Genomic DNA, 18,223 nt, shown 5'->3' with positions numbered 1-18,223 from the left:
TGGTTTGTTGGTAAATATTTCTCAGTGCCATCCATTCATTGGGAGCATCCTCTTACACTGCTGATTTAAGGTGCATGTGTCCCTGCCCATGGCAGAGGATTGGATCAAAACCATCTTTACTGCTCCTGCCAGCCCAAACCTGTCTGGGATTTTCTATTCTCCAAACATTTCCTTCAGGTTTCCCCACAGGAGGTGCAGGCTGTGAGCACCCAGAATTCAGGAGCCGTGCCCATGGGTGCAGGTCCAAGGCAGGGACCACAGACCCTGGGTGATGCCAGAGCCTCTCCAGCAAGGCTCAGGACTGGGCTGCTCACAGCAGCCAGGGAGCCCCAGCTCCTGAGAGACGTGAGAAACCTCTGCAGTAATTCCCAGGCAGTACTGAGCCCCGAGTTCTCTGCTGAGCCCCATAAATCATCACACCTGCAGGGCTGCTGCAGCCCCTTCGGCTCTGACAGCAGGGGTGGGGCTGCCTCTCACCTGCAAATTAACCAGGAGCTCCACACCATACCTGAAAAACCAGAGAAGACTTGTTTCACTGGAGAAACTATTTAATTTTTTTTTTTAGGAAGTTTTGCATTGATACAGGAGAGTCCAAACCTGCAGCTTCATTAGTGCCTCTAAGCCAATTAACCTCTCTCCTGTTCTCCTGGGGAGAAGTTTGCAAACTGAGGGGTTGAAAGCCGTGCTGGGGCTGCAGCTGAGGTTTCTGTCTGCAGGGTGAGTCAGGCTCCTGCTCCTCCCAGCAGGAATCTCTGATTTCCCTGTGCTGCCCCATCACCTCTCCTTTGGGGCTTCAATCAAGGGTCAGGCTCCTGCTCTGCTCTCCTGTCCTTTCAAGACAGTTTTCATGTCAGACAAATTGAGCTGCCCTGGGAAAGAGAGAGGATCCTTTAAAGGCTGGAAAAGTGGTTAAAATGTGGAAGCAAGAGGCAGGAAGGAATAGATCATTTCACAGCTAAGTGGAGTCCCACAGAGATCTCTGCCTTTCCAAATACTCATAAATGACTTGGAAAAGGAGAGGAGGTGGCAGGAGGTGGCAAGAAGTGACAAAGTTGTCTGCTGAAAATACATTATTCAGAGCAATAAACCCAAAATCCAGCAGTAAAGAGCTGCAGAAGTACCTGACCAGTGCCTGGCCTGAAAGGGAGCAGATGATCAAATGCCAGGCTGAACTGATAATGCACAGGAGATGAAAATGCACACAAGGAAAAGCAAAAAAAACATGTGAGTGTGTGCCATGAAAAACTGTAAATTAGGTATTGCCAATGGAGATATGGAGCTCTTCTGGAACAAACTCCCTGCTGGATGTCAGACAAATCATCTGGAACGTTCAGAATGGTGAGGGAAGGGAGAGAAAAGAACTTTGTGTGACCATGTCTTGTGTCCTGTGTCCTCAGCAAGTCTATCCTGGAATTAAAAGGTGTGGAAAAGCCCAAGGAGCAGGACAGGGGCAGAGCAGGAGCTCTGGAGAGCACAGCTGGTGCTGAGCCAGCACAGGGGCTGGGACACCTCTGGGACATGGGACACGTCCTGGGGCAGCTGAGCCCAGCCAGGGCAGGCAGGAGCTGCAGGGCTGCTCCAGGCTATTCCTGAGAAAAACTGGGAGAGGCCCTGCTCCTTGGAATATTTTAAGTGGGGCTGTTTCTGCAGAGCTGCTGCTTATTTACACCCGAGTGTTTCAGAGCCACTCACCAGTCTGGGTTTCAATGCGGCTGGCAAGGCAGAAACTCTCAGGTGGCAAAAGAGCCACCTGTTCTGGAGAGCTTTGTGTTAGCAGAATGTTGAGGCTGTCTCTAAACTCATCTTTAAATAAGATAAGGCAATATGATTTTCTTTTTATTTGTTTTCTCTCTTCAGCACCAATTTCTGTGACGTCAGGCTGATGCCAAGCACAATCCCACAGAGGAAATGCCCTGGTAAGTCTTGTTTTTTTATAAGATCTCCCAGCTAAATCACAGAAAAAGCTGTTTAAAACAGCAGTGCTTTGAAGGTTATATCCATGTAAATACTGGAACAACAAAACACAGGGAATAAAGAGGAGCTCAAAGGACAAGGACAATTAAGCACTTTTTCCATAAGAAATTACAAAAATCAAGACCTTGCGTCAAATTCATTTCTGCCATATTCCCTTCTTGGCTACAGAAAAAGCATTTTCATTTTTTATGTCTCAGGTTCTTACCTAACTCTCTTTGAATTCTCTCATTTTGGGTATGTGATATTTAGGAAAAGGTTCAAAAATTCTTTCTTCATATGGTGCTCACACTGCAAGTCCGACAACCCTTGCCCTTGGCCCCTGGGATTGCCCCAGGCTCTCGTTTAGGGTACAAAGCATGGCAGAGTTTGGAATTATGGTTCCATTTGAGGAGGCAGCAGATCTCTTGCTGTAAAGGCAGATGTTTTAAAAGGCACCTGGCATTTCATAAAACACGCTTTTAGTGGTAACGTTTTTGTTTTGTTCACACCTTTACTTCCATATTTCACTCCTGAGTCCGAGCTGAAAACTCTGCCAGTGTCACAGCTGAATTTGTTTCCTTAGTGAGCCCAGGTGCACATAACTCTGCTTTATTGCTGACAAGCCCTGGATTTATAGAACGTGGCTTGAAATCACCAAATGGGGGAGCAGGACTTGCTTTAGAAATAAAGAGGTGACAGCCTGCTATGTGTGCACTCCTGCAATGGATCTGCCATGGTGGGAATGGGTGGGAATGGGTGGGATGGAGCTCCAGAATTCCTGGGGATGGAGCTCCAGAGTCCCTGGGGATGGAGCTCCAGAATTCCTGGGGATGGAGCTCCAGAGTCCCTGGGGATGGAGCTCCAGAATTCCTGGGGATGGAGCTCCAGAGTCCCTGGGGATGGAGCTCCAGAATTCCTGGGGATGGAGCTCCAGAGTCCCTGGGGATGGAGCTCCAGAATTCCTGGGGATGGAGCTCCAGGGTCCCTGGGGATGGAGCTCCAGAATTCCTGGGGATGGAGCTCCAGGGTCCCTGGGGATGGAGCTCCAGAATTCCTGGGGATGGAGCTCCAGAGTCCCTGGGGATGGAGCTCCAGAGTCCCTGGGGATGGAGCTCCAGGGTCCCTGGGGATTCCAGCTGTGCCCAGCTGATTCCAGCTGTGCCCAGCTGATTCCAGCACATTGCTGCAGTGCTGCCTTGGCACTGGTGCTCATCTGCCCCTCTGCAGCAGCACCACCACATTCCAAACCCAACAAAGCAGCTCCCAGTGCTGCTGCTCATCCTTCCTGCTTGCCTGGCTCCTCACACGTGGCAATTCATGGAGCTGCCCCAGGGGCTGGTGAGCCAGCTCAGGCCTCCACCCACTCACCTGTCCAGGTAACTCCTCCCTGAGCCAAGATCACCCCAGCAGCTCCATCAGGGAGCCCCTACAGCCCCCTGCCCATGGAGGGAATGTGCTGGCAATGCCACAGACTCCACTAAAATCTGTGTGCCCCTGGCCACTGGATTTCAGCAGGCATTGTGCTGCAGGAAAAAATAGGGCTGCAATCAAAGGTGGTTCTCCTCATGCAGGCATCCTGTAATTAGATCAAGTTTTCTTTTTTTCATGGAAAGGTCTTGATGCATAAACCAAAGGTTTCCTCTTCCTTGCATGTTGTTGCCAGATGTTTCTGAGAAGCTTCAAAACAATAAAGTTGTTTGTGTGTACTCGCACATGACTTCACCCCATGCCTGTCCCAAATGCTCCTCCTCCTCATCAATTAACCCAATTAATTCCTCTCCCCTTCCCCCCTCCACTCCTGACCCCTGCATTTCACTGTCTGTCTGTCCCAGCATTTGGAGCTTCAGCCCTTTGTCACAGATCCCACAGGAAAGGGTCGAGCTCCGAGTCCCTTCCAAGCCAGACCATTCCATGGTCCCTGAGGGCAGGAGCAGAGGGATTCAGGATGGAGCTGGTCAGTACATGGGAAGGAGAGGGAGCTGGGAAGGAGAATGGCACAGAGCAGGAGCTGCAGAGTGGCTCATGAAGTGAAGGACCTGGTGGGAAATCAAAGCACAAGATAGACCACAACAGACACCATGGGAAATACAGGAAAAAACCAGAAAAACCCCAGGAGTCATTAATGTCAGGCAGAGGTAGAGGGCAGGGCCAGCCCTGGGTGCCTCAGCCTGTGCCTGAGCACAGCTAAGGAAAAGCACACTTGGAGGGAGCTCAGAGGCAGGAGGAGGATGCTGTGATGTCCTGCTGGTGCAGCAGCAGCTCCTGAGCTGTGGGAGCCACAGCTGGGGAACATCCTCATCCCATCCTGGCTGCCCTGCGGAGCTATTGACAGGCTGCAGGCTCTGCTGAGGGACTTTGATCTATGTTCAAGAATTAAACAGAATTACTCTCAAGCTGATAGGAAACAAAACACAGCTCCTTACAAGGCAACCAAGATCTTAAAGGATTTGGCCTTGGGAAGAGCCTTGGACCCTGGCACGTCCCTGCCCTTCTGGGGGAGCAGATTGCAGAGGGGGAGCAGCTCTGCTGTCAAACCCTGCTGCACACGAGCTGAGTGAGGCACGGCCCCTGAGTGGCATTTCACAGGAAAAGGAAACAGCCCTTGCCTCTGGAAGTGCTTCCAAGCAGGCTGAGGGACTTGAGGAGGTGCTTGGTGTGGGCTCCATGCAGCCCTGATCCCTCCCTGTGCCCCCAGCCCCAGGTGTCCCTGTGCCTCGCTCAGATGGGACAGGATCTGCTCGTCCCCAGGTGTCCCCACTGTCCCTGCTGCCCCTGGCACACTGATGGCAGCATCTGGCAGCCACAGGAGCTCCTTTGGGGCTTCACATGTTCCTTCTGACCTTGGGAAGGCTCAGAGTGGCTCCTGCTTCCATGAATTGCCCGTTCTCCTCAATGAGAGCCATAATTGTGTTTTAATGATTTAATAATATTCTCCACTTCTATATTTTAAAGTCTATATTTAGTGTTTGTTAAGGTCAGGGCTCATTATCTCTGCAGTATTATTACATTGTGGTGTAGGAATCTGCAGCCATTTATAGATTTTTGAAATCTGTAGTATGACAATTGGCATCACTCTCCCTGCAGCTCCCCAAAATTCCTGGGGCTCTGGGCTCCAACCAGAAAAAAAAATCACAAGTTTTTTAAAGCCTAACTTGCTTCAAGCATTTGTGACCAACATCCCATAACTGATTTGAGCCTGTTCTGTACTGGATGCAAGTTAATGTTGTAAAACAGCCAGAACACGCAGCTTATCAACTTCCATGTATTATTTATTTCATTAACTTATCAACACCACATTTATTTTTACAGTGCAGGAGTGTCCTAGGGAGCACTGCTGTCTGAAGCGGCACCTGGACAAGGGAGAATCTGCAACGTTCTTTCCCCAGTTTTATAGAGAGAGGCAGAAAATATCTGACATTTTCATCTGCTCCATTCAATAGGAAATCTCTGAAAGGGAACAGATCTCCGGGGCAGAATCCAGTGCAGACCCAGAGCTGCTCTGGGCACCCTGTGCCAGGGCCTCCCCACCCTCCCAGGGTACAGTAAAATTCCATGTAATAATCTAAACTTGGGTTTGCTTGGACCAAAGATGACATTAAGATAAAGAATTATTCATTAGAGCAGGAGTGTCCTGCCCATTACAAACCCAGCTGTAATTAAGCATCTGAACGGGTGTTTATAAACAGATGTTCTCATCAAAATGTCTTAGAAATAAACAGCTTTGTTATTCCAGTTTCCCCAGACTGCAGAAGGAGCTGCAGCTCTCCTCCAGGCTGATGTTCTCCCATGTCCCTAATATCTGACTGTAAGAGGGGTCCCCAAATGTGAGACATTCTGCAGCAGAACATTCCCAGAGCAATAGTGTGAATTTCCCAGGTGCAGCACTTTAGGATTTCATCCTTGAGAGACATTGTTGCCTTATTGAGCAGCCAGGACCGGGAACAACCCGCACTGGTGACAGGTTTTAGTCTCTGCACGCCCTGACTTCTGCTATTCTGCTTCCTCGCATGGGAAGAAGCGTTTCCTGAGAGCTGCAAATCCATTGCATCATCCAAAATGCACCACAAGACAGTTTTGAGGGCTGCCTTAAACACATCTGTCAAAAATGGGGAAGAGCTGCAATTTTTGGAGCCATTTTTCATAACTTGTGGGGGGAAAAAAATAATGTTAATGTAACATTATGTGCATGTGTTTTGCATTTTAAAAGTAAAGCAACAGCTTCCAAAAGTCAATGTGGCCTAAAAAAAAAAAAAAAAAAAAAAAAAAAAAAACCAACAACAACAACAAAAAAAAACAAAACAAAAAAAACTTCAAAAAGAAAATTGCGTATAATTGTTCTGTAAAATCTCTTCATCTGGTCCAACCCTCTGCCAAGGCAGGGTCACCTGGAGGTGACACAGGAATGTGTCCAGGTGGGTTTGGGATGTCTCCGGAGAGGGAAACTGTCTGGGCAGCTGTTCTGCCCCCTCCATGGAAGGAAGCTCTTCGTGTTGAGGTGGAACTCGTTGTGTTTGTGTTTATTCTCCTTGTCCTGTGCCAGCCCCTGGAGATGCTGGCATGGATTGATGGGATCCCCTCGGAGTCCCCTCCAGACTAACCCAGCTCAGCTCCCACAGTCCCTCCTCCTTCACAAAAATACGGGCAGGGGATGGACACGGGCAGGGGATGGACACCGGCAGGGGATGGACACCGGCAGGGGATGGACACACACAGAGGGGATGGACACACACAGAGGGGATGGACACGGGCAGGGGATGGACACGGGCAGGGATGGACACGGGCAGGGGATGGACACGGGCAGGGGATGGACACGGGCAGGGGCCGTGCTTTGCCAGGGCCGAGTAGAAGCATCTCCCCCTGGCAGGATCTGCTCTGCCCATTCTGTTCTCTCCACTCTGCCCTGCCTGCTCTGCCCTGTCCACTCTGCTCTTTCTGCTCTGCCCCGTCCTGCCCGCTCTGCTCAGCCCTGCCCGTTCTGCCCTGCTCTGCCCTGCTCTGTCCGGCTCTGCTTTGGTTCTGCCCCGTCCTGCCCAGCTCTGCCCGTTCTGCTCTGTCCGTTCTGCGCATCCTGCTCTGCCCTGTCCTGCGCACCCCGCTGTGCCCATCCCGCTGTGTCCATCTCTCCGTGTCCATCTCTCCGTGTCCATCCCTCCGTGCCCACCCGCCGTGCCCATCTCTCTCTCCGTGTCCATCTCTCCGTGCCCATCTCTCTCTCCGTGTCCATCTCTCCGTGCCCATCTCTCTCTCCGTGCCCGTCTCTCCGTGCCCATCCCTCCGTGCCCATCTCTCTCTCCGTGCCCATCTCTCCGTGCCCATCCCTCCGTGCCCATCCCTCCGTGCCCATCCCTCCGTGCCCATCTCTCTCTCCGTGCCCATCCCTCCGTGCCCATCTCTCTCTCCGTGCCCATCCCTCCGTGCCCATCTCTCTCTCCGTGCCCATCCCTCCGTGCCCATCTCTCTCTCCGTGCCCATCTCTCCGTGCCCGGCCCGGCTGCACTTTCCCGTCTCGGCCAACAGGTCGCACCGTTCCCCCTCGGCTGGGGCAGCCCCGGAGCCGGGCGGCGGGGCCGGGCCGGGCCGGGCTGGGCACGGCGGAGCCGGGCAGAGCCGTGCCGTGCCGTGCCGTGCCGTGCCGTGCCGTGCCGTGCCGTGCCGTGCCGTGCCGTGCCGTGCCGGGCGCGGAGCGGAGCGGAGCAGAACCGGCCGATCCCCCGGCGGAGCCCGCCGCCTCCACTCCCTCTCCACGTCGGGGAGGCGGAGGGAGGGAGGGAGAGAGGGAGGGGACGGGGAGGAGGCGGCCGCCGCCGCCGTCCTCCATTTTGTGGCGGGGGCAGAAGCGCCGAGCGCGGCGCTGCCCGGCGGAGGGACGGGGCGGGGAGCGCGGGGAGCGCGGGGAGCGCGGGGAGGGGGCCAGGTCCGCGCTGGCAATTAGCGCTAATTAACGGAGGGGGCGCCGCGGGGACGGGTCAGGGTGTGGGGCCCGCGGCAGGAGCGGCAGGAGCGGCGGGGGGAGCGGTGCCGCCGCGGCCCCGAGGGGCGGCTGTTCACCCCCAGCCGCCATGGCCGTGGGCGGCTGAAGCAGCCCCAGCGCCCTCCCCCGGACGAGGTAAGGGCGGCGGGGGTCCCGCGTACCCCGGGAACTCGGCAGGGGGGCGGTGGCGGTCCCGGCAGGAATGTCCCGGGAGGGGGGACCCGAGCCCAGCCCAGCCCAGCCGCCCCCGGAGGAGCCGGGCACGGCAGCGACCCCGGGCCGGGCCCCCGGTGTGCGCGTCCCGGGGGGAGCGCGGGGCTGGTTCTGCACGGGTGGGTGTGCCAGGAGACGGCTCAACAGGTCCCGACACATTTCTCTGAAAACTGTACTTTGCGAAGGCGATTTTATTGCGATCCGGCGGTTTGGAGTGCTGGCAGCGCTCTCCGCCCTTGGGCAGCCTCTCGCAGCTGATTTTTGACACGTTTCCTACGCTGCGCGCTTCGCTGCCTTGTTGTTTTTGGGGCGTTGGGGAAATTGTCAAGTGAATCTGACATTTCCCTCTCCGAGATGTTCCCATTACCTCTCCGCTCCCCTTCACGTTCAGAAGGCAGGCAGCGCTGGAGGTGAAATTGTTAGTGCTTTCTCTGTTTTTTCCGCTGTCCAGTGTCCACCTTAAGCCCCGCGCAGTGCCCGCTCCGCTCCGCGGGCCGCGCCGGGGCCGGGGCCGGGGCTCGGCTCTGCGGGACCCCCGGGCCGTGTGAGCACCGAGGGCTCGGGGCTCCGAGCCGCTCCCGCCCGGGATAAGCTCGCCCGGGATAAGCTCGCCCGGGATAAGCTCGCCCGGGATAAGCTCGCCCGGGATAAGCTCGCCCGGGCCTCCTTAAGGTTTTTCCACGTGGGGCCTTTTTTTGTCGGTCGCAGCCTTAACTTTGCACACAGAAATAGCGGCGGGGCCGGGGCTGTGGCCGTGTCCCTGTGCCCGCTGAGGGCCGGGGGAAGGCCGGACGCCGTGTCGGAAGTTTGCCGGAGAATTTACAGTGTTTCTTCAAATATTTATGCTCTCCGCTGGGAGAAAAAAACCCAAACAAAACAACCATGTAGCAAATACAAACATCTGAAACTTACGAGGTTTGTTCTCGGTGTCGGGTGTGTTTGGAGAGTAGCTGTGAAGGGGTAGGGCGCTGAAAGCTAATAAAAATCCCGCTTTATTTTTAGCTAGGTTTTATTTATAAGTTTGAGATGTGTTCAAAGAATCATGCGGGGCTTGCTGCGAGATGGGTGGGTTGTTTTGAGACCGAGCCCGTGGCAAACGCTGTGTTTGCGGTGGGGAGATGGAGCGCTGGGGAATGCCAGACCGCAGAGGTGCCGCTCCGGACCTGCCCTGCGAGGGGAGAGCTGCCTGGGAAAGGGGGAAATGTCCTTTCAGCCTGCTCGAGGTGTAGTTAAATAGCGGGGAAGTCTACCTGGCAAAACCCGTAACCCTTTAATAATTGTTGGGGTTGTTGGTGCGGGGATGGGTGACAGAGCCGGAGAGTGCGTGCGGGGATGTCACGTGCTGTAGCTTCATTTGAGTTGTGTGCAGGCTGACTTACCCCTTCCTCCAGCTTTAGCAAAGCTTGAACATACGTAGTTCCTCCTCACTAGGCAGAAAACAAAACCTGGAACTCCTGAAAAGCGGCGCAGTGTGTTCGGGAGACGTGGCACGTGTCAGCGCGGTGTGCCGCGCCTTCGCTCCCGGAGCGGCAGGTTCGCCAGGAGAAGGGTTTAGACTCTTTATTTTAGAGCTGTTATTAATGTGCCCTTGCTCTGCTGAATTTGACTGCTTCTCATCTTTTTATAGTTAATGGTAAAGTAATGGATTCCAAAGAATTGCTTAACCCGTTGGATCGAGATGAAACCAGGAAAAGTGCACTCATCAGTACCAAAGGAGGGATCGTGATGGACTTCCATCCACCCTTCAGGGGTGGAGCCACTGTGCAAGCCCCTGTGTCTGCATCTCCTCTCCCTGCATCTTCTCAGTCAGAGCCCAGTCAGCAACCTGCTTTGGCTGACTTTCCAAAAGGATTAGGAAACAATGTGCCTCAGCCGGACCTTTCCAAGGCAGTGTCGCTCTCGATGGGACTGTACATGGGTGAAACAGACGCGAAAGTGATGGGAAACGACCTGGGATTTTCGCAGCAGGGCCAAATCGGCATCTCCTCCGGAGAAACGGACTTCAGGCTCCTGGAGGAAAGCATCGCGAGCCTGAACAAGTCCTCGAGCCTGGCCGAGGGCGCCAAGGGCAGCGCGGCCTCGGAGGCGCCCGATTTCCCCGGCATGGCCGGGCGCGGCGGCGCCGAGCCGGGAGCTGCCGTGCCGAGCCAGGTGGGCTCCAACGGTGGCACCTTGTTCTCTGAAGACCAAAGCACCCTGGACATCCTCCAGGACCTGGAGCTGCCGCCGGTGTCGCCGGGCAAGGAGCCCAACGGGAGCCCGTGGCGGCTGGAGCCGTTGCTCGATGACGGCGGCTTGCTGTCCCCCATCTCCGACGACGCCGCCTTCCTGCTGGAGGGAAGCCTCGGCGAGGACTGCAAGCCTCCTCTTTTATCTGACACTAAACCTAAAATTAATGACCGTGGTGACCTTTTACCCAGTTCCAAAATGCCAATGCCTCAAGTGAAAACAGAAAAGGAAGACTACATTGAACTGCATACTCCCGGCAGTATCAAGCAGGAAAACGCGGGCTCGCTTTACTGCCAGGCCAACTTCTCCGGGTCGAACCTGCTGGGTACGAAAGTCTCGGCCATCTCCATCCACGGGGTCAGCACCTCTGGGGGACAGATGTACCACTATGATTTAAATACTGCCTCGCTCTCTCAGCAGCAGGATCAGAAACCAATTTTTAATATCATTCCGTCTCTTCCTGCCGGGTCAGAAAATTGGAATAGGTGCCAGGGATCGGGGGACGAGGCATTGGCTCCGCTGGGAACGCTCAACCTCTCTGGCAGACCTGCTTTCTCTAATGGCTATTCAAGGTAATTAGTTTTTGTTGCTCTTTATTAAAACGCCACGAGCGTGTTTAGCACGACTCCGTGCATGCTGGTTTGTTGCTCGGGCTTTATTTCCTTTTTTTTTTCCCTTTTCCATTTGGAATGTGTGGCTGATCAGACGTAATTCCCCATAAACATGGGGAATGTTTATCCCACGGTACAACAGCAGCTTTAAGCAGCTACTCAATTATTGGTATTAAAGGCAAGAAAAGTGGAGGGGAGCTGGCGTGATCGAAAAAGTAAATAAATAAAAATAAAACTTTTGAGATGCAACCTAGAGGGAAAATCGAGTGTGTGGCAGCAGGATCCATGCACAGGCAGTATGGAAGGAAGTATTTAAGTGTGTACAAAAGCTCCTTCGTTCCCAGGGGTTAGAGGATCAATCACTGTGGGCTTTTTTTCCTTCCTAGCATTACTTAAATGTTATGCACAAAAATAACTTGGTTGCTGGGTAAATTTCTAGAACTACATTGAAGCTGAACTCGAGTTTTCGCTGTGCTGGGTATCGCATTTACCTTACATGGACAAGAAGATTCCGAGTGGCAAACTCTCAGCAGCCTGTTCAATAACTGCCTTGGAAGAGATAAGGATATTTGCAGTCCGACTGAAACACACCTGGAATTTGGCTGGGAGAGCAGCAGGAGGGGGTGTGGGAGCTGCTCCTACCTGTGGCTGTGTGTCCTGGAGTAATGCAGAGGTGCTGCTGCTGCAGGGGAGGGCTCTGGAGGGGCAGCGTGGCCAGCCCAGCTCTGGGCCAGCTGTGGGCCAGCTGTGCTCAGCTGTGCCACCACCAGGGTTCTGATCCCAGGGAACGCCCACTTGTGTCTCTCCCACTGCTCTGTGTTTACCAACTCCTTGCACCAGCAGCCTGTGGCTCCACGGAGGATTTCGTGGAGTCTGTTAGAAAATAGCTTTGCCATTTGTGCCCCTGCAGAACCCTGATGTTTGCAGGCTCCTAATGGAGGGTCTGGTTTAACATTCTGGGTTTTATTGCTGTGCTGACAGTTGGATCCCCAGGGTGTTCCCGGGGCTCTCCCTGTGCAGTGTTTGCTCCATTTTCCCATGGCTGGAATGAAGTGTGCCAGGATTTCTTCTTTGTTGCAGGAAGACAACTTTTAGCTTGCTTTCATTCTCAATTTCTCTCATAGATTTTGATTTCTGTCGTAAATACTTTATTTTTCTTTGAAATGCTGAAAGCAATTTGCAATGTAAGAGACCCAGAAAAGAAAATCAAAATCTGTGGCTAGATTCCACCTTGATATGTGAATATTGAGCTTGTGGATTTCGACAGAGCAGACACGCTCTGTGCTAACCTTTTGCAGAATCAGTCCAATTCCGTGTTGTGTTCTGTTTGTTTCGTGGGGATTTTTGGGGGAGTTTATTTCCTCTGCTCTCACTGTATCTTGAATGATAATCATAAATTGTGTGTCAAAGCAAGAAGTGTTTCAGCATCGGGGAGGAGATTTCAGGAGGAGATTGAAGCCAGCAGATTGCTCCGAGATGATGAAATGTCACTTTTGAGGATCGTTGTGGGGAGGTGCTGCCTGTGCTGAGTGTGCTGACACAGGGATGTGACCCAGCTCAGACACTGCTGCTGTGTCCTGGGCTGGTCCTGGAGGCAGTTCTGGGGCAGTTTGGGCAGGGCTGGCAGTGCCAGGACAGGCAGGGGGGCTCCCTGAGCATCCCAGCCCCAGCTGCCTCCTCCAGTGCCCAGGGTTATCCTGCACTGACGTTCTTGCTTCCTGCAAGGTCATCTTATATTTTATTGCTTCCTTTTTACTGTAAGATAATGGATTTTTTTTTTTTTCTTTGTGGAATGTGTGAAGAATTTCGAGGTGGCTCCTAATTGAGCTTTGCAGAAAAATGCATTATTCACAGCTTTGTGGAAGCTGTTCTTACTTCCTGAGGATTTTTGTACACTTCAACTACAAAGTCCAGTTCTAAAACCAGCATTGTTTGGGTTTGCTTTATTATTTTTATTCTATAACATTCAGGCAATTCCATCTTCCTTTTACAGTGTTTGAGGTATTAATGAGCCCTGGGCTTGAGTCAGGAATTTTCTTCCTTCTTGAACCTTGCCAGAAATATTTGGTCTCAACTGGGTTAGTTTAAGGTGATGTGTTGTGGATTTGTTTGTTTTTCTTGCAGAAGACTTAACAAAATTGGCATTTGTTTTAGAAACAAAGGAAGGACTCTCTTGCCAGGTTCCCGTGGTCTGGTTTTTTTAAGGTACTAAATGTCAGAGGTGGAGGCTGGGATTTTGAGAAGCTTCAGGTTCCAGGAGGAAATACTTTTTGGTGTTTGTAGAATTATTTGTCTACTAATAACATACTAATTGTAGGCTGAACACGGGGGAAGAAAAGCTGCAGTTCAGCCCTGGTGTTCAGACTGTGTTTAATTTGCCTGTTAATGGGAGCCTGGGCTGTCCCTTTTATCCACTCGGGCTGGAGTTGATGTCCTGCCATTTCTGAGAGGTTTTGCTCTCCAGGTAGCCCAGCTTGCTGCCTTTAATGAGACAAGTGATAATCAAGCCAATCAATTGCAGTGAGCTGCAGGGGGGATCCAGGCTGACAAGCAGAATGCAAACTCCGGGGATGTGATTGATGGGGATGAACTGGCAATAATCAATAAGGTGGTGCTGGTGGAAGAGGCAGCTGGAACACTGAGTGCAGCTCCTCACTCTCCAGATCTGAGCAGGGGGGTTGCTCTGGGATCCACTGAGCAGCTGCAGGGGAGGAAGGGGCAGAATAAAAGGGAGGAAAAACCAGCCTAACAGTTTACCTTAGATTGTCCTTAATGGCAGTGAGACAGCAGCTGGAAGGGGAGCAAATTGTGCTTCACTGAAGAGTTGGAGGTTTGCTGGTGTCTGTCTCCAATGGGATGTTCTGTGATTTATTGCACAAACCCAGGAAAACTGTTCCATTTCAAGGAAATTATTTTAGCAACACACACTCCTGGGGCTCCAGCATGGTATATACATTAAATCCTTGCTCAGCTCTCGTTGCTCTGACTTCCTGGAGATGTGGCTGGTTGTGGGGGGAGTGAAGGATGCTGAGGCAGCCCAGCAATGCAGGGTTTGCTCCTACAGCCAGAATTCACAGAAACTGGGCCCCACTGGCTCTGTTAGGGTTTCTCTTATTACAGCTGAAATCATTCCTAGTACTTAAGCTTGTGGGGGATAAGGATCATTAAGGAAGTTTAAGAAAGGGCAAGAGCTGAGAGAAGCCATGAAAGAGGAGGAGAGTCTGGAAGGAGGAAAAGTTTTGCTGGTCGGTCCCAGCTTCCAGAATCTGCCCTTCTGCCCTTCCCTCTGGAGCCTCTCCTGGGCTCAGGTGGGCAGGAAGGGGGTGGTGCCAGCAGGGGAAAGGTCACCTGTCCGTTTGTCCTGCTGCTGTTTCCTGGCTGCTGGCCAGGGGAGCAGCCTGACTCAGCACTGGGACATCTGCACAGGGGCTGGATGGGACCCCCTGCTCTCTGCTCCCAGTGGGTGGGTGGGACACTGTGCTGGGGGTTTGGCTCTGGGGGTGCATGGCAGAGTCACCCAGTTGTTTGGCAGTGAAGCAGGAGTGTCCTGCAGAATGTGCTCTGAGGAGCTCTGGGGAGGTAACTAGATAAAGGAGAGGTCATGCAAGATGTAATCCACTTTTCTCAGTTTTGGCTGATTCTTCCATCAAGCTCACAGCCAAGGAGGTTGTTTTAAATCCAGTCCAAATGGTTAACTTCTGCAAATTTATTTATCCCTGCAATGGTCTCCATTCTAAACTTAATTCTGGCTTATAAAGCAGCCTTATTTTTGTTGTCCATACCATTTTAAAAAAATTGTCTCCATGGTTAAACCCCTTGTACTCTCCTCTGCCAGCGTAAGCAAAGCTGTGGTTGGGAGAGTCCTACTCACGAATCTTCTCAGAAATGTGAAATGCAGGTATTATCCAACTCCTACATTGTATATTTACCAGCCTAAAGATTACTTTTACACTGAGAACAGTTTCTCTTGGGGGAAGCAAATTTTGCTTCTTCCTTGGATTATTGCTGCTCATTCTAGAAATGAACGAGTGGTGCATATTCTGTGTGTGTATGCAACTGCAAACTGGAATTATTTCTGCATGTTAAAAGGTTCCCAAGGCTTCCTTGGACTAGCATTCATTTTTTTTGGGGTAGTTGCAGCCTGCCCAAGGTGCTCCAGTGTCACATATGCATTCTGTGAATGGTTCCCATGGCATCAGTTTCGAGGAGAACAACATCCCAATAAAATCCTATTTTCAGCCAAAGTTAGGGGCAGCGGGAAAAACTTGTAGTTACAATTGCCTTGGGTTTGTGCTATGAAAATAAGTGTGAGTGTCACCTCTGGTGTAGAGAAATGAACCTGGAAATGCCTTTGTGAAGTGCTCAGGGCTCAGTAAGTGTGTGTGTCAGCACGGTGGGTTTTGGGAAGAGCACTTGGATGTGCTCAGTGCTGTGCACCAGACCCAGGGAGTCTGGCTTAATCCCTCTCTGCTTTCCCAGCCTTTGTCTCCCAGAGTCTCAAGTACACACAGATTTTAATCTTATTTACTGAGGAATTAATGTGTGGCACTGTTGCATGCCCAGATGATTGTTCTGGTGCCGGGGATTTTCTGGCTGATTCACTGTAGTAGGAGATCCATTGATAACCATTTGCAGGAGCCACTCTAGTGTGAGATCCATTGATGGCCTTTCATGGCACAGCCTTTGCTGAAAGAGCCCAGGCCTTGCAGAGCAGGAGTTAATGCTGTGCTCAGGGCTGGCTTCTGGAAATACTGGTCAGATGCTGTCAGTGCATGGCCTCGTCCCCTGGGACAGGAGTGAACCAGTACAGCTGGAACAGATGACACACAAATGCAAAAAGAATCATTTCATCTCATTGTCTTGGCTCTGACTCCAGAGCAGCTCTTCTCGGCTGTCTGTGGGAAAAAACAAAACACAGGATCCAGGGTTCTGTGAGGGTGTGACCCATTGTGGGCATGGCAGGCTGGTCACCTGCAGGGGGTCACTGCAGGGGGGGTGTGGGCAGGGGGTCACTGCAGAGGGTCACTGCAGGGGGGGTGTGGGCAGGGGGTCACTGCAGGGGGTCACTGCAGGGGGGGTGTGGGCAGGGGGTCACTGCAGAGGGTCACTGCAGGGGGGGTGTGGGCAGGGGGTCACTGCAGGGGGTCACTGCAGAGGGGGTGTGGGCAGGGGGTCACTGCAGGGGGTGTGGGCAGGGGGTCACTGCAGAGGGGGGGGTGTGGGCAGGGGTCACCTGCAGGGGGTCACTGCAGGGGGGGTGTGGGCAGGGGGTCACTGCAGGGGGTCACTGCAGGGGGTCACTGCAGAGGGGATGTGGGCAGGGGGTCACTGCAGGGGGTCACTGCAGAGGGGGTGTGGGCAGGGGGTCACTGCAGAGGGGGTGTGGGCAGGGGGTCACTGCAGGGGGGGTGTGGGCAGGGGGTCACTGCAGGGGGTCACTGCAGGGGGGGTGTGGGCAGGGGGTCACCTGCAGGGGGTCACCTGCAGGGGGTCACTGCAGGGGGGGTGTGGGCAGGGGGTCACTGCAGGGGGGGTGTGGGCAGGGGGTCACTGCAGGGGGTCACTGCAGAGGGGGTGTGGGCAGGGGGTCACTGCAGAGGGTCACTGCAGGGGGTCACTGCACACACTGAACTCCATCCATGGCTGGCAGCCCTGGGTCCCACAGACTCGAGGCTCTGGCTGTGCAGCTCTTGGAGAAGCAGCAGGGCTGGTTTGTCCCCATGTGCAGTCAGGGTCCCCTCTGGGGTGTAACTGTGTCCCCACAAGTGCAGCTGGGCTGGGAGCACAGTTCAGCACAATTTCTGTGTCTGTGCTGAGGTTTTTCCACCCCAGTGAAGGTGCTGTGCCTCTGCCCAGAACCTCTGCTGGGATGTTTCCTGCTGGGATTCCCTCCCTGGAGGCAGCAGTGTCTCCCTGTGCTCCAGCCATGCCTGCATTGTTGGAATAGAACTGTCAAACACCCTGACAGAGGGTTTTCCTCCCTTCCCTCCCTGTCCTGCTGGCTGTGTCACCTCTGTCCCAGAGGAGTGTGGCAGGGGCAGGAGAGCAGCTCCAGCCCCTGTGGCTCAGGGGTCTGTAGAGCCTGGAGCTCCACAGAAGGCAGGGATGGGGATGAAGGCAGGGATGGGGATGAAGGCAGGGATGGAGATGAAGGCAGGGATGGGGATGAAGGCAGGGATGGAGATGAAGGCAGGGATGGAGATGAAGGCAGGGATGGGGATGAAGGCAGGGATGGGGATGAAGGCAGGGATGGAGATGGGATGAAGGCAGGGATGGAGATGGGATGAAGGCAGGGATGGAGATGGATGAAGGCAGGATGGGGAAGGCAGGGGGGGATGAAGGCAGGGGTGGGGATGAAGGCAGGGATGGGGATGAAGGCAGGGATGGGGATGAAGGCAGGGATGGGGATGAAGGCAGGGATGGAGATGAAGGCAGGGATGGGGATGAAGGCAGGGATGGGGATGAAGGCAGGGATGGAGATGAAGGCAGGGATGGGGATGAAGGCAGGGATGGGGATGAAGGCAGGGATGGGGATGAAGGCAGGGATGGAGATGGGATGAAGGCAGGGATGGAGATGGGATGAAGGCAGGGATGGAGATGGGATGAAGGCAGGGATGGGGATGAAGGCAGGGGTGGGGATGAAGGCAGGGGTGGGGATGAAGGCAGGGATGGGGATGAAGGCAGGGATGGGGATGAAGGCAGGGATGGGGATGAAGGCAGGGATGGGGATGAAGGCAGGGATGGAGATGAAGGCAGGGGTGGGGATGAAGGCAGGGATGGGGATGAAGGCAGGGATGGGGATGAGGTCAGGTCTGCTCACTGCTCAGGGGGTTCAGACTCAGGACACACTGTTACTTACCCAGGATGTCATGTAGAGTTCTGTAATCCTGGTGCCTTAAATCAATAATCACCACGATTGTGTGGATTTCTGGAGGAAATTGTGCTCTTCAGAAGTCATCTTGACATGGTGTGCAGAATGTTTTTCTGTGCCAGCCCACTGCCTTTTAATCCAGCCTGTGCCACCAGTAAACCTCCAGACTCCAGCTCTACCTGTGGAGCTCCCAGCCCGTGCTAAATCTTCCCAGAAAATTACAATCCTGATCTATTTTGGAAATTAATATTCCACAGACTGCTGATACTCTGCTGTGGGGATGTGATATCATGCACAACTTCTCCTTTTTGATCAAATATCTCAGGTTTTATGAGATTGCAAAGGCAAAATGCTGTTGGGGAAGGAGTTCTAAAA

At 53.2% G+C, this 18,223-nt stretch overlaps 1 protein-coding gene across 3 annotated transcripts in view; it reads left to right on the top strand.

Annotated features, from left to right (window-relative positions):
• Positions 1-7,915: 7,915 nt before the first annotated feature.
• NR3C1 (nuclear receptor subfamily 3 group C member 1) overlaps positions 7,916-18,223 on the top strand; it is a 57,605-nt gene continuing 47,297 nt past the window's right edge. The window contains exons 1-2 of one of the 3 annotated variants that reach the window (XM_079319825.1): positions 7,916-8,059; positions 9,765-10,938. In XM_079319825.1, coding sequence (XP_079175951.1) covers positions 9,779-10,938 — 1,160 coding nt within the window. In that variant the 5' untranslated portion in view covers positions 7,916-8,059; positions 9,765-9,778. Of the gene's footprint in view, positions 8,060-8,914; positions 9,053-9,536; positions 9,671-9,764; positions 10,939-18,223 lie in introns of those variants that run through there. The other 2 variants (XM_079319826.1, XM_079319827.1) reach the window with 2 other exon arrangements.

Source organism: Erithacus rubecula (genome assembly GCF_903797595.1).
Source record: "Erithacus rubecula genome assembly, chromosome: 16".
NCBI classification, from domain to species: Eukaryota; Metazoa; Chordata; class Aves; order Passeriformes; family Muscicapidae; genus Erithacus; species Erithacus rubecula.
Note: the sequence above shows the minus strand (reverse complement) of the source record. Positions and strands in the feature narration are given on the sequence as shown.